Raw genomic sequence first — 24,352 nt, 5'->3', positions numbered from 1 at the left:
GGGTCCTGTTACATTCACCGCTGAGCTACTCTTCACCTGCTCAATTGTGTGTGGCCTGCTGGCCATGCACGGCCAAACGACACGAGTGTCAGCTGTCATCCGAATTGGTTCGGTCGAGCAGCGCCGGAGGTTGATTTGAGTAAACAGCTCGCTTCTCCCTGTTTCAGCTCCAATTTAATCTGTTCTAGAAGAGTTGTAGTAGTCAGCTACGGTGGCTATACCATTTGATGGTTTTTTTTGTTGTATTGTAGGGAGTAGTTACGGCTCATTGCCAATATCAGCCAAAATACAGGATTAGCATATGTATTCTCTAAATAAATTTGTGTCGCTTCTGATTATGGTTAGCGGTACTTTTCAGTTATTTGGTGTTGAGGTGCCCTTGCAAGGACTTTGTGCTGTTGTGCTTGAAGAATTCCAATCATGATTGTCTTTTTTTTGTCTTGGATTAGCATAACGTAGCCATCTTATGTGAGTAATTGTACTTTCTAAGAGACTTTCAGTACAAAGAAGTTCTGTTGGTTTTGTTAACCAACAAAAATTTGTAAAGTCCGGCCTCTTTTCATATCAAACGTATTGGAGCAGCTCCAACTACAGTTATGTTTCACTGATGGAATCTATACTTAGTCTTGCTGGATCGTCATCTATTATGAGAAAGCTTGAAATTACTCCGTCAAATAACACCCAACTTTCTTGCATCAGTGTTGACCCAATGTTGCTAAATATCATGCCACAGGTTATATAACAAAACTCAGAACATATGCAAAACCGGCAAGAGTTTCGAAACGTTTAAGATAATATTGCAGCATATTTTGTTTCCGTATGGCATTAACCTCTTTGTGCACACATAGTTTTCTAAAAGTACCCGCCGCAACGCGCGGGATTTTCCTCTAGTTAATAGTGATGAGCTTACCAACCACATGTAAACACCACATGAGACCAATACTAGGCAAGCGAAAAAGTAATTAGAATAATAACATACCACTGTTTTTTTATGAAAAAGAGGTGGTAATATATTAATGGAACACAAGATGGGTACAATATACATACAGGCCCCTATCATTACTCGCCCTAAAGAACCTAGTATTTGAGGATAAGGCCTGTAACTTTACAAAGAACACCCCAGAACAGAAAATGGAAAAGCAATCAGGTCCTGGAGCAGCGCCGTCGCCGCTCGCCGGCTTCCTCGAAGCGTCGCCGCCAAGGAACGGAGAGAAGAAGCTCGAACTCTTCCTACCGGCGAGAAACCACCCCCACTGGCAACCTTCTCGCCGCCGGGAACGAATCACTTGGCTGCAAGAAGGCGTCGAGCACCAGTGGGGACAGGGTGATGCCTCCGTCTCAGAGGCAGAGTAGCAGCCATCACGTCGGCTGCGGATTACAGCGGCCATGGTGCCAGCTGTGTGATTGCGCTCGTAGTGAAACCACCGGAGATAGATGAAGTAGATACGGCACCGCCTCCAGTGCACCGCAGCAGTGCCACCTCTGTCCTCTCTCTCACCTCCACGGCCGACCAAGAGGAGCAGCAGGGGCGCTCTGCCGCAGCACCAGAAGCAGTGCAGGTAAGGCCATCCTTCAGCAGCCGACGAAGATCTGGCGCAGCTGCGCTCCTCCTCGCCTCCATGGCCGGCCAGAAGCTCGACTGCGCCGATGGTCGCAGGCAGGGACGCTTTTCCCCCCTCGCCGCTGAGGCCGGCCAGGGAAAAGTGCCTCCCACTGCAGTCGATCTGCATAAGGTGGCTCGCCGCCACATCTTTATTGAGTTGAGCGGTCGCCATCCTCTCCACTCCCACCTCCGACCGCCGGAGGAACAAAGAGAGAAGGGTGAACCCTAGATCGGACGAGATCCAGGCGGGCTGATCTCCTCCACCGCTCGCACTACTGGGCATCAAGCCCCCTACTGGCATAAAGCCACTACTCCTAGCTAGACTATGTACTCCGGCACCTCCCCTCCACCCATCTCGACCGACGGCGCCGGCGAGATTGGCTTCGGTTCGGCCCGGCCTCTTAGAGGAGGCTCTCAGCTGCTGTAGCTGCGCGAGAGAGGGGAGGGGGGAAAATGAAGCTTCCCATAACATAGCATTCCCTTGCGCTCTACCAGGCATGGCTCCGCGAAAAATGCCTGATTAGGCAAAAGTGCTGGATCAAGGTTGCTTTACGCTTGCCTGGCAAAAAAACACGCGTGGGCATCCAATCCCCCTGAATTTGCACCCTGGCTATATGGCCTTATGTTTATGTGGTCAACCAATCACACCCTTGAGTCGTGTGGCTTAAATTGGTTCTGATGTATTGCATTTGCATCGCATAGCCTCATTGAAGAGAATTCCACTATGCAGGGTTTTGCAGGAGTAAAAATTGCCACATCCATGATCAGTAAAGCACAACACAACATTGCGGTCGCCATTCTCAGGAGAACAAGGCCACCAGTCCAGTGGACAAAGTACCATAGATTACAAGCAAGTGAACGGTTTCCATCTCACATATCTCTTGATATAACTCAATAAAGAAATTTAATCTGGAGGCTGCTGCAGGACAATGTATATTGTGCAGTTCTTGAGATAATTCAAGAATACCGCAGCTCATTTGGCAACGTGCTGCTATAGGCTTAAACAGATACATGATAACAACAGCTAGGATGCTAAAATGAGAGCTTCACTTCCATAGCTTCCGCAGTGACATGTTCTTTTCCGTATCCTTCTTCATAACCTTTGCCACTGCCATCTCGAAATCCTCCTGGGTGACATGCACCCTTCTCTCACGGAGGGCAAACATTCCAGCTTCTGTGCAGACCGCCTGAACACCAGATGAGAATCAAGGTGAGTACCTCACTCTAGACATCCTATGGTTTGACGCAATAACTGAAACATTTGTGCTCGAGAGAGAACATGAGCAAGTTATATTTGGCTAAATACCTAAAATCAAGAATAAAACGGCGAAAACTTAATACTTGCTACCACAGACAGCTTTCAAGTTGATGGTATTTATCGTGGGTAAAAAAGGTAACTGGACCTTGATTTTCTAGACTAGAGGATATTTTCTGTAGCAGGTTATACATGTTTATTCCATGTGCCTATTATAATTGCCCAATTCAAACTATTTTTTCTGTTTTGAAGACAAATATTAGAAACTGAAATGCTAGCCTACAATGGCAACAATTCATACCTTTAGCTCTGCTCCTGAAGCTCCATTCATCTTCTCAGCAATCTTTTTCAGATCAATGCCACGCATCAAATTCATTTTTCTTGAATGAATCTTCAAAATATCACCACGGGACTGAAAGAGAAACAGAGAACAATTTAATTCAAAGTTGGCACTGATATGAGCAAGCAGTATGAACTTGATTATGGTGAGTACTGCATCACTTACATCTGCGTTAGGATTTGGAAACTCGATCTTCCTGTCAATACGACCAGGCCTCAGGAGTGCTTGATCCAATATGTCTATCCTATTTGTTGCCATAAGAACCTTAATTTTGTTCGATGCTTCGAAACCATCAAGCTGGTTTAGAAGCTCAAGCATAGTGCGCTGGACCTCACTATCACCGTTGCCAGTTCCCGACTCCATTCTAGCAGAACCAATGGAGTCAATTTCGTCCATAAATATAATGGATGGTGCATGCTCCCTGTCAAAATCCAGACCAGGTGTTAGCCTCTGGTGCATATACTATGGAATGCACAGATCCTTTTACAGGAATGATTTCGCAATTTGAATAAGAGGTTCCTGGAAAGAAATCTGACTAAAGTAAATTATAAAAATTTCAATGCACCAGAAGATATTTACCTAGCCATCACAAAGAGCTCACGAACCATACGGGAACCCTCTCCAATATACTTCTGAACCAACTCTGAACCTGACACCCTGATGAAGGTGCAGTCGGTGTGATGAGCAACTGCACGAGCAAGTAATGTTTTTCCTGTACCTGGAGGTCCATAAAGAAGGACACCCTGTAACAATAAGGGTGATTATCAATCACTGAATAAATTACCCAATCAGTGCCAAATAAAATGTGAACTGGTAAACAAGTACCCACCTTTGGTTGGGCAATTCCAAGACTCTCAAACAGCTCGGGATGCTTAATGGGAAGCTCAATCACCTGGAAATTGAGTTGTTATAAGCCAGAGTGCTAAGTGCTACTAACAATACAACAAATGTATCGTGCATTGAATTTTTCCACAAACCTCCTTGATCTCTTTGATCTGCTGGTCAAGACCACCAATCATATCATAGGTGGAGTCAGGAACCTTCTCCACCTTCATAAGATTGACGAGCGGATCGACTTTGCTGGGCAGGATAAGGTGAAGCATATAGCTGTCGTTCCGAAGAGCAACTCTTGTTGAAGGAGTTATCTTGTTGATATCGATGCTCTTATCAAGATCTACGACATATTTGCCTTCTGGGTGCACCTTCACCAGAACCTTTGACTTGCCCATAACCTTCACGACCTCCCCAACATACGAGCCTGGCTCCTGCAGCAGCTGCAACTCTTCGCGGAGCATTCTGACTGTGATAACAATATCGCAAGACAAATATTTGAGGATGATCGATGACGGTAACATTGATTTAGCTACCGCTGGTGCTAAATATAAAAATAAAGGATTTCATGCTGCGGAGACCATGGAATGACGGAAGTAACTAGCATACAGAGCATCAAAATTAACCATGAAAGGAGCATCTAATATTTGGACATGTGATGATTTCCATATTATAGTTGAACAAAGTTTGATGCCGCAAAAGCTTTCAAATTTCAATAAAGGGAATACACAAATGTAGAATTGTTAGGCCTACGCACTAAAACAGCAGAATTCCAATCAACTTCACACAAGAAGTTAAGGGGGAACACATGAACAGATAATCCCCCACACACAAAACCGACGATGCTGCATATATACGCAAAACGGAGTTAACTCTGAGGCTAAATATAACGATAAAGAACTTAGTACTGCAGAGACCGCGGTAGAAACCAGCATGCACAACATCAAAGTTAACCATGAGATGAGCATTAAATAGTGGTTTTCATATTCTAATTGAACAAAGCTTATTGTCGCAAAAGCTGTTGAATTTCAATGAAGGAAACACATATACGTGTAGAATTATTAGGACTGCACACTAAAACAGCAGAATTTGCATCAATTTCAGACAGGAACTTGAGGGGAACACATGAACAGATAGTCCCCCGCACAAAACAGACGTAAAATCAGAGAAAACTAGCTACACAGCACCAGATCAGAGCATAGTTGAAGTTCCGAACTAAATCCCTACGCACGATTCGACCAATCGAAGCGCTCGTGGTACTGGAACAATCCAGCTCACACACAGAGGGAACTAGGGTTGGGCAAACTAGAAACAAGAGAACGGATCACGCTACGCGAAGATTGAGGAATTGGGGGACGGTGGTACCTCGGGAGTTGAGGTCGTTGCGCTGGGCCTCGAGGCGGTTGAGGTTGTGGGTCTTGTGGCGGATCTGGAGCTGCAGGTCGTGGATGTGCTGCAGGTAGTACTGGCGCAGGCCCTCCCCGCCGCCGGCCGCCCGCCCCTTGGCCGGGTCCTCGGCGCTCTCCGGCACCGCCGCGGGCTTCGCGATGTCCATCGCCACCGCCGCCATCGGAGATTTATGGTCTCCTCCGCCGGCGCGCTGTTGGTTCTGGCTGGAGTCGGCTCGCGTTGCGTGCGACGAGCTTCTTTCCTCGCAAGCAAGCCTGGTTCGCTTCTCTTCTGGCTTCTGGTGCGCCGTATATGAGGAGGTGAGCGGTGTGGTCCGACCCGGTTCGGGTTTCCATCGGAGTAGGTGCGGAGACGCGAGTCGGACCGGGCGCGGTTTGATCCACACCTTGTTGTTTCTTCCCTTTTATTACTTTGGAGTATTTCTTGTTGTTTATCCACATAATTATTCATTTCTACTGTCATTATTTATCGATGTTCTTCTCTTTATTTTGCGGAAGGATTATAGTACCTTTTCTTTTAACATTGCAAGGTCATACTTCACCTGAAAGTGCTTAGTATTGCCGGTTGTCACCTCTTACTGATATCACCATGCCCTCTTTGCACTCCTTCTATACACATCCTAGGTTGTATTTTTTTTAAATATAATTTTCCATGTGATTTAATACAGAAATATGAAAGATAAAATATGATAAACGAGCAAAATACATATGGAGCTATATATAGATACAATTCAATAAGCGGTATAGAAACAACATGTCCGAGTGAATTTGTAACACTATTAAGCATAATCTAATCCCTAGTAGAAGGGGTAAAATGCGGAGCAAGAAGACCCATTCGCATTGTTATCAACCATGTTGACGAAGAAGTTGTTATTGGGAAATGCTTCTCCATGACCCGATTGCCCCTCTCTCGTGTTGCGTGTCGAGGGCAAAGCTGAAAGCTCGGGAATTGGGAGTCACCCTCATGTGTGTCTATTCCATTGTGTGGAGAAGAGCGGCCTCCTATAGTTTTTTTTTTTGCAAAATAATATATCTATACCCCTATATAATGTGGCAGTTTTGAAATGTGCTTTGAGCATGAATCCTACTCGTTGGATGGCTAAATCTAATGGCCTACGGCAGCCGGATTCGCTATAAACAGTACACTATGCCTGCTCGACATTGCCTTAGAACCATCGCGTGTCCTCTGAAAAAAGATGTGTGTGCATGTCCGATACCATGTGGGCCATGATGCATGAACTGAAGAGATAGATGTAGGGAGAATGAGAAAGTAAAATAGCTGTCAGAGGGATTCAAGCCTAGCTTCAATACTGGACCGCTGCCTGCCACCCCTCTGAGTACTTGTACGCTCGCGTGCGGTCCGGAATTTTCTAGCTCTCTCACACATGAGACTGTGCGTGCAGCACTAGCTAGCGGCCCGCTAGAAACATTGTTTTCATCAGGCTACCAGCCAGCATGACCGAGACAAAAAAAAAAAGGCAAGCAACCAGCCACTATAAGGGCGCACAAATAATTAATTATAAGAATCAGAAATTATGAGAAAATCGTTTGTAATTACATGGATCGGCTTCTAATTCTCTTCTAAATCTGTGTAACTATTGGAATGTGATTTTTTAATTTTCATGTGTAAAAACCCTAAGCAATCAAAGTTTAATAGTTCTTTGATTCATATCGATGAACAACTTCCAAATTCCAAATTGGAGTATTATTATTGTTTTGGAAAACGAGTAGTAGGTTGTTCATGTTTCTCACATTTTTTGAATAAAGTTATGGTTCCCACAATTATCATTTATTAGTAAGTGGAATAGCTCCATTTATCATAGTTAACATTAAAATGCTTACAGTTTAATTTCTACAATAAAAATAATTGAAGTTTTAGGTTTGTCCTAATTAAAAAAAAATCGAAGGCAACCAGATTTGTAGAATAATATGTAAATATCTATGATTTCAAATCTATAGTACCAAATATAGTTTACAAAAATCTAGAAACTAGACTGTCCTTTTAGACATTGATATATTTTCCTATAAACTCGGATGAACTTAAAGTTGTTTGACTTCCAATAGTGCCAGAAATGGAGGAAGTAATATGCACACGTTTACATTGAGGAACTTCATGAATTGTCATATCTAGGCATCTGAAGTACCTGTGGATATGTGAGTATGTTAATGTATGCATCTTGCTTAAAAAGTAATTAAAAAAATACCACTAAATATTTAGCATTTATCTCAACATGCGAGGCATGTACCGTTAACTAGTTGATTTAAGTTCGTGTAAACAGCACAGTTTCTGCAATTGATCGATCCTTATTTGCTAACATATGGCTAGTATAGTTTTGGTTCATATCGATTACAACAAGCTGGTACCTAGGATCTAGACACAACAAATAGGATTCCGCCTTCTTTATAAATAAAGCTAGCATAAAATTGACATAAGCCAACATTCCATGTGGGAAGTCGATGGTTCGTCTATAGGCGGGTCTAATAAATTCAAAATTCATAAAATTGCCATATGATAAATGTGAAACATACGAGACAACTCCCTCTAGCAGAAACCAGAATCTAGTACACAGAAGTAACTTGACCTCATGAACCATGTTTTTTTCCTAATAATAGTGGAGCCGAGACTCAAAAGTAAATTGGTTAAATACATAGAAAATGAAGGCCATTTTCAAAAATTATAAGTTAAACATGCTAAATCATAGTTATTACTTATTTCAAACATTCTTAAGGATTAAGCATGTCATATCGTGGATAAATAAAATGATGCATCCATTACTCTCAAGGAATCAAATTTGGAGAAGGCATTCATAATTACCTTTGAGGCAAAAAAAATCACTTCAGAACCAAGTGAACAATGGAATCAAAGATATAATGTCATTAAAACAATTGAAAATTGTGACTACATTTAATCACCATCGCTAAAATTAAGTAAACAAAATACAAAATATATAGATATTCTTCAAGTTTTGTTTATCTTTCAAGCTATCCATGCTCATGATGTCTCTATCACACATGGCATCATAAAGAGAATTGTGAGTAAACTAAAAAAACTCATGTATTTTTCACATGCATATTACACCTTTAGGACATGGATGTAAAGAAGGACAATGTTGAGCATCCCCCGAAGAATCTGGTGAAAGAAGTCCTCCCTTCCATGGCCATCAAATTTTCATGAAACTCAAACTCTCGTTTGTCCGGTCATTGCTACATTACCCTGACCCATGTAGTAGATGTTTTTTTACTATCATGACATCATTGCAACATTTCACCCCACAATGTATCAACAATTTACAAAATGTGTCGCAACATTTTAGAACACTCATGCAACATAAAAGTATGAGTGTGCGACGAATTCCCATCGTTTGTGGCCAAATCATCCAAAAACCTTGAAAGGACACGGATGTCGCCTAGAGGGGGGGTGAATAGGCGATTTAAAACTTTTACGAGATGGGCTTAACAAATGCGGAATAAAACTAGCGTTTACTTTGTCAAGCCCAAAGCCTATAAACTATGGTTCACCTATGTGCACCAACAACTTATTCTAAGCAATGGTTCACCTATGTGTACCAACAACTTATGCTAAGCAAGACAAGCAACTTATGTGATAGCACGATATATATATAACTTCAAGCACGATGGCTATCACAAAGTAAAGTGCATAAGTAAAGAGCTCGGGTATAGGAATAACCGAAGTGACGCGGAGACAACGATGTAGCCCGAAGTTCACACTCTTGCGAGTGCTACTCTCCGTTGGAGCGGTGTGGAGGACAAGTCACTCCAAATGCACGAGGGCCACCGTATTCTCCTCGAGAATTCCCACCAAAAGGGATGTCCTCGATCCACTACGGGACCTTAGGAAGGTCACCGAACCCGCACAAAGCTTGGGGCTATCTCCACAACTTAATTGGAGGCTCCCAACAAATTGCCACAAAGGCCTTGCCCTTGAAGATTCTCCACAACTTAATTGGAGTCCCCAAGAACACCACAAAGATGCCACAAAGGCCTTGCCCTTGAAGATTCTCCACAACTTAATTGGAGTCCCCAAGAACACCACAAAGATGCCACAAAGGCCTTGCCCTTGAAGATTCTCCACAACTTAATTGGAGTCCCCAAGAACACAACTAAGATGCCACAAAGGCCTAGAATCCGTCTAGGGTTCCAAGAACCCAAGAGTAACAACCTTCTTGCTTTCACCTCCACGAATCACCGTGGAGAACTCAAACCGATGCACCAAATGCAATGGCAAGAACACCACAAAGATGCTCAAGTCCTTCTCTCTCAAATTCCAACAAAGCTACAAAAGCTATTGGGGGAATAAGAGAGGAAGAACAAATAAGAGGAGGAACACCAAATTTCTCCAAGATCTAGATCTAGTGGATTCCCCTCACAAAGAGAGGGATTTGATTGGTAGGAATGTAGATCTAGATCTCCTCTTCCTTTTCCCTCAAAAAGATTCAAGAAGCATAGGAGGAGTAGAGGGAAAGGGAAGCTCTCAAGGTCAACAATGGTGGAGAGCACAAAGGGGAAGAGGTAGCTACCCAAGGAGGAAGAAGGGGGGCTTAAATACCCCCTCCCATCGAAATATGACCGTTTGGGTCAGCTCAGGCCGGATTTTCCGAGCCGGATATTTGCAAAATATCCGGGCCCCGAAAAACGGCTAAGGACATGAGAAAACTGCTCTCAGGATGGGGGCCGGACATTTGGCCGGATATTTGCCCGGATTTGTCCAAAAACCGGATTTTTTCGGGGGGCCGGATTATCCGCCCCAAACTTGGGCCGGAATATCCGCCCCCCTGAAAACTGGCAGAAACATCAAACTGAAACGGGCATAACTTTAGCATCCGGACTCCGATTTTGATGATCTTGGGCTTGTTTTAAAGCTAGGAACAAGCTCTACAAGATCATGCAGGAAACCATCATAGTCCAACAAGGTAGGATAGAAACAAATGATGAAAGGTTTGACCTATCTAAAAAAGACATACCGGTAAAACCTCCAATCTTGAAAATGCAACAAGTTGCCCGTGCAAAAACCATTCTTGATGAACTAGAGCTTGTCATGAGAATAAGCACAAGCTCTAAATTATCACATGGATAAGATCCAAATAATAACCAAGAAAGATGATGCAAGGATGCAAATGTTTGAGCTCTCTCCGAACGATACGATCGAGTTACTCACTCGAGAGCCCTCTTGATAGTACGTCAACTAAACTATAAACCGGTCTCCAACTACACTATGAGACCGGTGAGGAAGAAACCCTATCAAGAGCAAACCGTATACTTGCGCATTCCACTTGAGCTTAATGACGACGATCTTGACCTCAACAAGATGGAACGCCTTTCTTGCTTGTGCTTGCTTGACGAAGTCTTGTAGATTGCTCCCCCATAAACCACCATGGGAGAGCTTCTTCTTCGGCGCATCTTCACATAAACATGACCACCATGTGGATTGCTCCCCCATAATCCACCATGGGAGAGCTTCTTCTTCGGCGCATCTTCACATATCCATGATCACCATATGGATGGCAAGACTCAAGCAAAGGATCTCTTCGAGATGGCTCATCTTGAACTTGCACATCATTTCTTCATTCTTCATCATGTTGATGTCTTGAAGTAACTTGAGGGCTCACTTCATCTTCGTCTTCAAGACATACTTGACACTTGATATCCTTCATCAATTTCTTCTTATTGCAACCTTGAAGCCAACATATGGTTCAAGAATTGCCTATGGACAACTCCTACAAATATAACTCAATGCAAACATTAGTCCATAGGGATTGTCATTAATTACCAAAACCACACATGGGGGCTCCATGCACTTTCAATCTCCCCCATTTTGGTAATTGATGACAATCTCTTTGAGAGGGTTTATATAAGGAATTTAAGTAACAAATAAGTTGAATCTATAGAGCAAACTCCCCCATAATATATGCATGTGTGAATGATCTTGACTTTCATTGCATATATTGGCATTCAAAGCCTAGTGGAGTTTCCTCTAAATATTCAACTATGCAAAGCAACAAGATGCAATGCAATAAAGGCACATGCTTAAGCACAAAGCAAAGACATAACCAAATTCCCTTAAACCCTCCAAACTTCTCCCCCATTGGTACCAATTGCCGAAATGGGTGAAAAATTTAGAAGGCCAATATAGTGAGAGTTCCTCCATAGCGTGTGCATTTCTCATAATTTGAGTGGAATCAAATGCACATATCCAATTACGAATATTCGGAAGGAATCACACCATAGATAGGATCAAAGATTGCAAAAAGATAACAAAGTCAAGAAGCTTCAACAGATGAAGCAAGCAACCAAATGAACCACAAAGAAGATACCAAAAGAAAGATAGATATTATGATAAGATCAAGAAGATTGCTCTAAATAATATGAGGAAGCTCCCCAAGGTTTGTGCACAAAACAAGACAATTTGCATTAGAGTATAAAGTGCACAAACATGGAATCATCACTCCCATAATATCATTCAAAAACAAAATATACCAAGTGAATCAAACTCTAATGATCACCATAAGATAGTGCTCTAAATTAAATGAGGAAGCTCCCCAAGGTACATGCATAAATTAAAATGTTGTATTTGAACACAATAAGCATAACATGGAATCCTCACTCCCTCATTACCATTTAAAACACAAACATTTGGAATAGATCATAGATAGAGAAATAAGCTTAACACTTGCAACAAACAAATAGTTGAGCAACAAGTAAGAGGCACCATAATAAAAAGGCTCAACCAAGAGGATATGTGAAAGGCATGATAAAGCATATTATAAGACTATTATAAGGATGAGCAAAAAGCATCATCATAGTCTTCAATGAATTATATTGCTTAGCATGACCAATCAACATGCAATAAATAAATAAGATATCAAAAGGAGATGTATCATCTCTTATGTGTATAAGTTTCTCTAAGTGGGCAATATCACAAAGATATTTATCCACAAAGAAACATGCACACATAAAATAGATACGCAAGAAAAATAGTATGATATTCAAGACGAAGTCATGCAATATACCAATAAGAATTTTTGCTTAATAGCATGGCCAAAGGCTCAATTTTATCTTATTGTACATTCATGAACTTCAACCACAAACAACTAAAATACATCACAAATATCAACAAGGGATAGAAGATAGTTGGGATGCATTTGAGAAAGGCAACAAGTATCACAAACGGGGATACCAAAAGAAGTAACTAAATTTGCACTTTCATCTATATTGCACATGTGAGAGCCTTGAGGAATTGATATGCAACAAAATTGCTAGATAGGCATAGTTGGGATGGATGAATCATGAGCATGATTTAAAATACTTCCCAACAAATGCACTCATCTCAAATTACTCACATTCACAATAAAGAGGTTTCATTAAGACTTTTGCAAGAAGCACAACATTTGCAAATCAAGAGATTCATGCCAAGATGCAACCATAAGGTTGGATACAAGAAAAGTATGCATGAGAAGATACTTGTTACCAAGATAGCATTGGTGTGGATGTAGTAGATATGTGTTCGTTGATCATCCTAGCTTGCCTCACGTTACCATTGAGTCACCACTTCTTTCCAAGAGTGAGACAAGCATTCAATGCATATCCATTGTACCTAACACAAAGGTAAGTACAAAATGGTCCCCAAACTAATTGGGTCCGAAGTAGTTAGACACACTACAACATATAGGACAAACTTGAAAGGATACGGATGTCGCCTAGAGGGGGGGGTGAATAGGCGATTTAAAACTTTTACGAGATGGGCTTAACAAATGCGGAATAAAACTAGCGTTTACTTTGTCAAGCCCAAAGCCTATATACTATGGTTCACCTATGTGCACCAACAACTTATGCTAAGCAATACAAGCAAGTATGTGATAGCAAGATATATATAACTTCAAGCACGATGGCTATCACAAGGTAAAGTGCATAAGTAAAGAGCTCGGGTATAGAGATAACCGAGGCACGCGGGAGACGACGATTTATCCCGGAGTTCACACTCTTGCGAGTGCTAATCTCCGGTGGAGAGGTGCGGTTGCTTAGTGCTCCCGAACGCCACAAGAGGCTCACCTTGAGGTGTGGTTGCTCGATGCACACCAACGCCACAAAGGCCTCACCCCAAGATGCGGTACTCACACCACACACCGAACGCCACGAAGGCGCCTCACCTAAATCTCCGGTGACCCTCGCCACAAAGGCCTAGGTCACGGTTCCACTAAGGGATTTCCTTCGAGGCGGAAACCGGGCCTTACACAAAGATTGGGGCACACATCCACAACTTAATTGGAGGCTCCCAACAAATCGCCACAAAGGCCTAGAATCCGTCTAGGGTTCCAAGAACCCAAGAGTAACAACTTCCTTGTTTTCACCACCACGAATCACCGTGGAGAACTCAAACCGATGCACCAAATGCAATGGCAAGAACACCACAAAGATGCTCAAGTCCTTCTCTCTCAAATTCCAACAAAGCTACAAAAGCTATTGGGGGAATAAGAGAGGAAGAACAAAGAGGAGAACACAAAATTCTCCAAGATCTAGATCCCAAAGATTCACTCACAAAGAGGTGATTTGGTTTGGTCAAAGTGTGGATCTAGATCCCCTCAAACTTTCTCTCAAGTAGATGCAAGAAACATTGGTTGGGGAGAAAGATCTCAAGCTCAAGTATGAACAACAATGGTGGAGCAAAGCTTGAGAAGAGAGGAGGAAGAAGCAATACAAAAGGTGAGAGAGAGGGGGCTTAAAAAGGAGGCCCAATTTTTCTCGCCCGTTGGAGGCTGCACCGCGCGAGGAAGGAGGGACTGGTAGTACCGGCCAGGTTGGGCCGGTACTACCGGCCGATCTGGCAGGAGGCGGCGGGGGCGAGCTGCGGGCAGGAGGGGAGGCCGGAGCCTCCGGCCATGGTACCGGCCGGGGTACCGCCGGACCTCCCCAACGCCCTGGAGCAACACTGAGGCACTTGGTGCTTTAGCGGTACCGCGGGCGGTACCGAGCCCGGAGGCTCCGGCCATGGTGAGGCCGGTGGTACCGCCCGTGCCTCCGGCGGCTGCCCCTCCTCTCCTTTTCCTTTTTCTTTTAAAACCAAATATGGAAATGCAAATATCTAGAGTTTGGAAACTCGGATTAAGACGAAACCAATTTTGTTGGAAAGAGGACGACAAGAGCTACCCAACAAAAAGTGAAAATATGGAAACTAGCTGGGGGTGATTTTCTATTATTTTTAGAGGTGCAACACCTCAACATGAGAAACCGAGAAAATCACCAAACTCGAAAACGCAACAAGTGATCTATGCGAAATCCGTTTTCGAAGAACTAGAGCTTGTCATGAGAATAAGCACAAGCTCTAAAACATCACATGGATAAGATCCAAATAACAACCAAGAAACATGATGCAAGGATGCAAAGGTTTGAGCTCTCTCCGAATGATATGATCGAGTTACTCACTCGAGAGCCCTCTTGATAGTACGGCAACTAAACTAAGAACCGGTCTCCAACTACACCATGAGACCGATGAGAAAGAAACCCTATCAAGAGCAAACCTTAACCTTGCGCATTCCACTTGATCTCGATGATGACGATCTTGACCGCAACAAGATGGAACGCCTTTCTTGCTTGTGCTTGCTTGACGACGTCTTGTGGATTGCTCCCCCATAATCCACCATGGGAGAGCTTCTTCTTGGCGCATCTTCACATATCCATGAACACCATATGGATGGCAAGATTCAAGCATATGATCTCTTCGAGTTGGCTCATCTTGAACTTGCACTTCAATTCTTCATTCTTTATCATGTTGATGTCTTGAAGTAACTTGAGGGCACACTTCATCTTCATCTTCAAGACATACTTGACACTTGATATACTTCATCAATTTCTTCTTATAACAACCTTGAAGCCAACATATGGTTCAAGCATTGCCTATGGACAACTCCTACAAATATAACTCAATGCAAACATTAGTCCATAGGGATTGTCATTAATTACCAAAACCACACATGGGGGCTCCATGCACTTTCAATCTCCCCCATTTTGGTAATTGATGACAATCTCTTTGAGAGGGTTTATATAAGGAATTTAAGTAACAAATAAGTTGAATATATAGAGCAAACTCCCCCATAATATATGCATGTGTGAATGATCTTGATTTTCATTGCATATATTGGCATTCAAAGCCTAGTGGAGTTTCCTCTAACAATTCAACTATGCAAAGCAACAAGATGCAATGCAAGAAAGGCACATGCTTATGCACAAAGCAAAGACATAACCAAATTCCTTAAACCCTCCAAACTTCTCCCCCATTGGCACCAATTGCCGAAATGGGTGAAAAATTTAGAAGGCCAAAATAGTGAGAGTTCCTCCATAGCGTGTGCATTTCTCATAATTTGAGTGGAATCAAATGCACATATCCAATTACGAATATTCGGAAGGAATCACACCATAGATAGGATCAAAGATTGCAAAAAGATAACAAAGTCAAGAAGCTTCAACAAATGAAGCAAGCAACCAAATGAACCACAAAGAAGATACCAAAAGAAAGAAAGATATTATGATAAGATCAAGAAGATTGCTCTAAATAATATGAGGAAGCTCCCAAGGTTTGTGCACAAAACTAGACAATTTGCATTGGAGTATAAAGTGCACAAACATGGAATCATCACTCCCATAATATCATTCAAAAACAAAAGATACCAAGTGAATCAAACTCTAATGATCACCACAAGATAGTGTTCTAAATCAAATGAGGAAGCTCCCAAGGTACATGCATAAAATAAAATGTTGCATTTGAATACAATATGCATAACATGGAATCCTCACTCCCTCATTATCATTTAAAACACAAACATTTACAATAGATCATAGATAGAAAAGTAAGCTTAACACTTGCAACAAATAAATAGTTGAGCAACAAGTAAGAGGCACCATAATAAAAGGCTCAACCAAGAGGATATGTGAAAGGCATGATAAAGCATATTATAAGACTATTACAAGGATGAGCAAAAAGCATCATCATAGTCTTCAATGAATTATATTGCTTAGCATGACCAATCAACACGCAATAAATAAAAAAGATATCAAAAAGAGATGTATCATCTCTTATGTGTATAAGTTTCTCTAAGTGGGCAATATCACAAAGATATTTATCCACAAAGAAACATGCACACACAAAATAGACACACAAAACATATAGCATGATATCCAAGACGAAGTCATGCAATATGTCAATAAGAATTTTGCTTAATAGCATGGCCAAAGGCTCAATTTTATCTTATTGTACATTCATGAACTTCAACCACAAACACATCAAAGATATCACAAATATCAACAAGGGAAAGAAGATAGTTGAGATACTTTGAGAGGAGCAACAAGTATCACAAAGAAAGAATACCACAACAAATAAATCAATTTGCACTTTCATCTATATTGCACATGCGTGAGCCTTGAGGAATTGATATGCAATAAAATTGCTAGATAGGCATAGTTGGGATGGATGAGTCATGAGCATGATTTAAAATACTTCCCAACAAATGCACTCATCTCAAATTACTCACATTCACAATAAAGAGGTTTCATTAAGACTTTTGCAAGAAGCACAACATTTGCAAATCAAAGAGATTCATGCCAAGATGCAACCATAAGGTTTGATACAAGAAAAGTATGCATGAGAAGATACTTGTTACCAAGATAGCATTAGTGTGGATGTAGTAGATATGTGTTCGTTGATCATCCTAGCTTGCCTCAAGTTACCATTGAGTCACCACTTCTTTCCAAGAGTGAGACAAGCATCCAATGCATATCCATTGTACCTAACACAACGGTAAGTACAAAGTGGTCCCCAAACTAATTGGGTCCTAAGTAGTTAGACACACTACAACATATAGGACAAACTCCACAATACTATGTGCATATAGATATGAAATTGAATTTCATGCACATCTTAGCCAAATTAGGATTTGATGGAGTTTACCCTATATATTGGCTCAAAGGAAGTAACACATGCCATAAGATATACATATATTGAATATGCATGCACAATACTTTCAAGAACCAAATAAAGATGTAATTTGTACAAAACACCAAATAAATTAAGAGACAATGGTTGTCCAAATTATATCAACGAATCAAATCAACACAAGATTGACTCCAAAGAATTATCTCACTATAAGAAGCTAATTAAGCCTAAACACAAAGGAATGAGATAACCAACTCCCAAGAGAGCAAGGTTCCAACAAATAAACCAAACCCTCGACACTTTTTATGATGGCACAAAGTACCAAAAAGAAAATTTTATATCTCCCAAAACCAAATTTTTGATAAAGATCAAGAGATGTTAAGCATTCTAACAAATATAGAAGAGCTCCCCCAAGATTAGTGCATTATCTAGGATTTTTCATATGAAGACAAAATGCACAAAACTAGGATCATCACGCTACCTATATATACTAAAATGCTAAGAAAGTTGAATAGACAAATTAGATCCATAAGATGCAAGGAAGACATATGGGAGTCAAAGCAAAACAAATTCATGGCAATAAATAAGGCAATTTGAACACAAGAGCCAATGTAAATATGATCAATAAAAATCTACCTCATAATAGATTACCAATTGTCCTAGGACAAGAGGTATTTAGGAAATATTTCCCGGTGGTAGTTTGTAAGTATACGAAAAGATCATATTTACAACGAATAAAGCACATGGTAAAAGATAAGAGTTAACCATAATGCAAAGATAGTTTCTTGATAGCTTCAATTAGTCAAACCAACATGCAAAGCAATTAATAGTATTCATACCAACATGCAAAGCAATTAATAGTATTCATACCAACATGCAAAGCAATTAATAGTATTCATACCAACATGCAAAGCAATTAATAGTATGACTTGAAGCACATGGTTTTCCAAAAATGTATTGAGGGACAAGTTGTGAAAGACCATGCCAAGAACAACTTTCACAAATAAGATCCACAAAGGTATTTGCAATGAAGCCATTTAAGCAAATTGGAACTTGTTTGAGCAAACATGCCACATAGGAGAGAGATAATTTACGGTATCGATTCTATGTGACACAACCTCAAATGTTCACATTTTCTAGGCTTGTAATATGCACAAAGCTTATTACTCCCCCATAATGTGATAAGGAATTTATTTTCACAAGAGGCAAATAAGATCCAACTAGAGATATTAATGGACATTATAATTTGAATTTCTCATGAAGATGACATACCACATAGAGACTAGATAATCTTGCAATATCAATTCTAAGTGATATTCCTCATGTACACACATTGTTTAGGATCATGAAATTCCCAAAGGAATATCACTCCCCCAAAATGGGATAGTCCATTAATCTCTCATAAGAGCCATATAAGATACAACAAGATGCAAAGAGGCTCCAACACAGACACAAATACATGGTGTACAACCTAACATACATAGACTTGATTTCTCAAGAAAAGCAAGTAGGAAGCACAACATATACAAACACATGTTAGGAACAAAACTAACACATGCAAAGGGGCGAGTAACTTTCAATATAAGTGAGTTGAGCACATGTTACCGCAAGGAGGAACATTGGGTATATGATAGAAGTAAGATAACCAAAAGACTTGGCTTGAGATAATATAAATGATGAAGATCCCTTAATTCTTCATGATGTAGCCAAGTCTCCAATGCCCTCCAACAAGCACCTATTGATCAAGTTTTGGATTGTTGGTCCCCAACTAAGTTGGGTCCTAAGAGGTTAGTCACAATAGGCTTGGCAACCCAAATGGTTCTTTTCTTGACACCACTTTGAGCACCAACAAATTTGGCAAACACATTGCCACCCTCATCCTTACGAAGGGAATAAACATCATCAATGGTGATAGAGTTGGATGAGGTACCAAAAGTGCAAAAGGAGGAGATGTGGCCCTTCTCACGGCATGTGTAGCAAGTTCTTTTCTTCTCCTTCTTCTCACTAGATTTCTCCACAATGGGAGCATTGGCTTGATTCTTCTTGGGAAGTGGAATTTCTTCAACTTGAGGTTGAATATGAGTTTGAGCTTGAGGCCACTTCCCTTTTTGCTTCTTCTTCAAAGGGCAAGATCTAACATGGTGCCCTTCAATTTTGCACTTGAAGCAAACAATCTTGGCCGGGTCTTTGACTTGTACTTGGCCCTTCTTGTTGTTGTTGTTGTTGTTGTTGTTGTTGGACTTGTTCTTGTTGTTGGATTTGAATCCAAGTCCACTCTTGTCATTGGGGGATTGTTGCATACTTAACATCGTGTCAAGTTTGCATTTCCCTTCATGACCCTTTACCAAGTCATTCTTCAAAGAAGTGACTTGAGCCTTGAGCTCTTTGATTTCCTCTACATGGTTAGTAACAACACAAGTACTAGAGGAAGTAGAACCTTCATTGTTAGAGCAAGAAGGCAAGGAAGATAATTCATCACAAGATTTAGCAATATTATGAGTGGATGAATTACTAGGACTAGCACATGGCAATATAACATTTTGAGTAGTAGTGCTAGTACCCACATGAGGCTCACAAGGTGTTGCCTTAGATATGATAGCCTCATGAGCTAACTTTAGCCTATCATGAGAGGCTAGAAGATCCTCATGGGAGCTAGCAAGCTTTCCATGATTTTCTTCCAATTTCCCATAATTGCTAGTTAGCAAATCAAGTTGAGCCCTTAGCTCAACATTCTCCTTCAAGGTAGATGCTTCACAAGAAGTAGAGTTAGTAGCACAAGCATCATTATCAATAGCAATAGGAGAAGGCAAGTTGGCATGCATTTTTAGATAAGAAGCTTTAAGTTGCTCATGCGACTCGGTGAGTTTGGTGAGCGCACTCTCAATGACCCTTGAGCCCTTTTTGAGTTGCTCAAAATCCTCAAGGAGTTTAGCATTAACAAACACAAGCTTATCATTTTTTAGCTTTAGTTCATTTGCCATCTCAAGAGCTCTATCATGGTTTTCCTTTTCTCTAGACAATTCTAGAGCAAAGGTCTCCTCAAGAGCTTCCTTGATGGTTTGTTCTTCTTCAAGTTCATTCTTTAAAGATGCTACATCATCGGCATACTCTCGTTCAAGAGCACCCTTTTTATCAATGGTGTTCTCATGCATCCAAATAAGTTTTTGGCTCTCAATAGCGGTAGTCAAGATTTCAAAGAAGTGAGTGCTAGCAATTTTATCTTTGCAAATAATCTTGAATACACTCTTACCCTTATCGCGTAGAGAGACAACCCAATCCTCTTCTTCATAAACATCCTCATCCTTATCACCATGAGTAGTATGAGGTTCCATGGTAGGAGATACCGTGGAACCCTTGGCCATAAGGCACATATGAGAACCGTGAGATAAAGATGAGGAGTTACTTGAGGCTCCTTTCAAGATCTTGTCTTGACCAATAGAATCTTTGGTTTCCTCTACATTGTTAGACACACAACAACTAGAGGAAATAGAATCATTTTTATCATGACCACAAGACAATGCAAGCATATCATCATTAGATTTTTTCAAGCAACTTACACATGATATGCAAGGACTATCAACACAAGCATGTAAATCATTTCTAGTGCTAGATGTGTTTGAGTCCGTAGATGAAGCATTGCAATGAGATAGAGATGAAGAATCCTCAATAGAAAGCTCAATATCAATATTGCAATTTTCATCACCACTCACCATATCATTACCTTGTGTCTTGACACACTTTGGTGAAGTGGATGAAGATGAGAACTCATCACGGCCGGAAGTGGAAGCAATACAATCATCCTCAATAATATTGGACACATCATATTTATCTTGAAGCTTTGTCCATAATTCATGAGCGCTCCCAAAAGGCATGATTGAAGAAGTAACTACATTGCTCACAACAATGGAAAACACATGAGAAGCAAGAGCATCGAGGCAAGAGTTTTTCTCCTCCTCAAGAGATAAATTTTGAGGATCCTTAGGAGAAGAAAAACCCATGCCAAGAAATCGCTCCATGTCCGCAGACATACGCCGCAAAATATTAAGCACATAAATTTTCCATAGATCATAATTTGTGCCATCAAATATAACCAAGTTATTGTGCGCTAATCCCCTAACCGACATCTTTACTCTCAAGGCGGTGAAGCCTAAGAAAGAGAGACCTTGCTCTGATACCAATTGAAAGGATACGGATGTCGCCTAGAGGGGGGGGTGAATAGGCGATTTAAAACTTTTACGAGATGGGCTTAACAAATGCGGAATAAAACTAGCGTTTACTTTGTCAAGCCCAAAGCCTATATACTATGGTTCACCTATGTGCACCAACAACTTATGCTAAGCAATACAAGCAAGTATGTGATAGCAAGATATATATAACTTCAAGCACGATGGCTATCACAAGGTAAAGTGCATAAGTAAAGAGCTCGGGTATAGAGATAACCGAGGCACGCGGGAGACGACGATTTATCCCGGAGTTCACACTCTTGCGAGTGCTAATCTCCGGTGGAGAGGTGCGGTTGCTTAGTGCTCCCGAACGCCACAAGAGGCTCACCTTGAGGTGTGGTTGCTCGATGCACACCAACGCCACAAAGGCCTCACCCCAAGATGCGGTACTCACACCACACACCGAACGCCACGAAGGCGCCTCACCTAAATCTCCGGTGACCCTCGCCACAAAGGCCTAGGTCACGGTTCCACTAAGGGATTTCCTTCGAGGCGGAAACCGGGCCTTACACAAAGATTGGGGCACACATCCACAACTTAATTGGAGGCTCCCAACAAATCGCCACAAAGGCCTAGAATCCGTCTAGGGTTCCAAGAACCCAAGAGTAACAACTTCCTTGTTTTCACCACCACGAATCACCGTGGAGAACTCAAACCGATGCACCAAATGCAATGGCAAGAACACCACAAAGATGCTCAAGTCCTTCTCTCTCAAATTCCAACAAAGCTACAAAAGCTATTGGGGGAATAAGAGAGGAAGAACAAAGAGGAGAACACAAAATTCTCCAAGATCTAGATCCCAAAGATTCACTCACAAAGAGGTGATTTGGTTTGGTCAAAGTGTGGATCTAGATCCCCTCAAACTTTCTCTCAAGTAGATGCAAGAAACATTGGTTGGGGAGAAAGATCTCAAGCTCAAGTATGAACAACAATGGTGGAGCAAAGCTTGAGAAGAGAGGAGGAAGAAGCAATACAAAAGGTGAGAGAGAGGGGGCTTAAAAAGGAGGCCCAATTTTTCTGCCCGTTGGAGGCTGCACCGCGCGAGGAAGGAGGGACTGGTAGTACCGGCCAGGTTGGGCCGGTACTACCGGCCAGTGCTGGCAGGAGGCGGCGGGGGGCAAGCTGCGGGCAGGGAGGGGGAGGCCGGAGCCTCCGGCCATGGTACCGGCCGGGGTACCGCCGGACCTCCCCAACGCCCTGGAGCAACACTGAGGCACTTGGTGCTTTAGCGGTACCGCGGGCGGTACCGAGCCCGGAGGCTCCGGCCATGGTGAGGCCGGTGGTACCGCCCGTGCCTCCGGCGGCTGCCCCTCCTCTCCTTTTCCTTTTTCTTTTAAAACCAAATATGGAAATGCAAATATCTAGAGTTTGGAAACTCGGATTAAGACGAAACCAATTTTGTTGGAAAGAGGACGACAAGAGCTACCCAACAAAAAGTGAAAATATGGAAACTAGCTGGGGGTGATTTTCTATTATTTTTAGAGGTGCAACACCTCAACATGAGAAACCGAGAAAATCACCAAACTCGAAAACGCAACAAGTGATCTATGCGAAATCCGTTTTCGAAGAACTAGAGCTTGTCATGAGAATAAGCACAAGCTCTAAAACATCACATGGATAAGATCCAAATAACAACCAAGAAACATGATGCAAGGATGCAAAGGTTTGAGCTCTCTCCGAATGATATGATCGAGTTACTCACTCGAGAGCCCTCTTGATAGTACGGCAACTAAACTAAGAACCGGTCTCCAACTACACCATGAGACCGATGAGAAAGAAACCCTATCAAGAGCAAACCTTAACCTTGCGCATTCCACTTGATCTCGATGATGACGATCTTGACCGCAACAAGATGGAACGCCTTTCTTGCTTGTGCTTGCTTGACGACGTCTTGTGGATTGCTCCCCCATAATCCACCATGGGAGAGCTTCTTCTTCGGCGCATCTTCACATATCCATGAACACCATATGGATGGCAAGATTCAAGCATATGATCTCTTCGAGTTGGCTCATCTTGAACTTGCACTTCAATTCTTCATTCTTTATCATGTTGATGTCTTGAAGTAACTTGAGGGCACACTTCATCTTCATCTTCAAGACATACTTGACACTTGATATACTTCATCAATTTCTTCTTATAACAACCTTGAAGCCAACATATGGTTCAAGCATTGCCTATGGACAACTCCTACAAATATAACTCAATGCAAACATTAGTCCATAGGGATTGTCATTAATTACCAAAACCACACATGGGGGCTCCATGCACTTTCAATCTCCCCCATTTTGGTAATTGATGACAATCTCTTTGAGAGGGTTTATATAAGGAATTTAAGTAACAAATAAGTTGAATATATAGAGCAAACTCCCCCATAATATATGCATGTGTGAATGATCTTGATTTTCATTGCATATATTGGCATTCAAAGCCTAGTGGAGTTTCCTCTAACAATTCAACTATGCAAAGCAACAAGATGCAATGCAAGAAAGGCACATGCTTATGCACAAAGCAAAGACATAACCAAATTCCCTTAAACCCTCCAAACTTCTCCCCCATTGGCACCAATTGCCGAAATGGGTGAAAAATTTAGAAGGCCAAAATAGTGAGAGTTCCTCCATAGCGTGTGCATTTCTCATAATTTGAGTGGAATCAAATGCACATATCCAATTACGAATATTCGGAAGGAATCACACCATAGATAGGATCAAAGATTGCAAAAAGATAACAAAGTCAAGAAGCTTCAACAAATG

The 24,352-nt window shown here is 41.6% G+C and overlaps 1 protein-coding gene across 1 annotated transcript; it reads right to left on the bottom strand.

The window, feature by feature from the left end:
• Positions 1-2,371: 2,371 nt before the first annotated feature.
• LOC127313473 (26S proteasome regulatory subunit 8 homolog A) lies at positions 2,372-5,717 on the bottom strand. The gene is made up of 7 exons (XM_051343978.2): positions 5,395-5,717; positions 4,176-4,498; positions 4,028-4,090; positions 3,778-3,941; positions 3,364-3,619; positions 3,160-3,270; positions 2,372-2,790 (listed from the first exon to the last, which is right to left on the bottom strand). The coding sequence occupies exons 1-7, from the start codon at positions 5,597-5,599 to the stop codon at positions 2,650-2,652; spliced, it is 1,263 nt and encodes a 420-aa protein (XP_051199938.1). The 5' UTR covers positions 5,600-5,717; the 3' UTR covers positions 2,372-2,649.
• Positions 5,718-24,352: the final 18,635 nt, after the last annotated feature.

The sequence above is a fragment of the Lolium perenne genome, chromosome 7, assembly GCF_019359855.2.
Source record: "Lolium perenne isolate Kyuss_39 chromosome 7, Kyuss_2.0, whole genome shotgun sequence".
NCBI classification, from domain to species: domain Eukaryota; kingdom Viridiplantae; phylum Streptophyta; class Magnoliopsida; order Poales; family Poaceae; genus Lolium; species Lolium perenne.
This window is presented reverse-complemented; position numbering and strand designations above follow the sequence as displayed.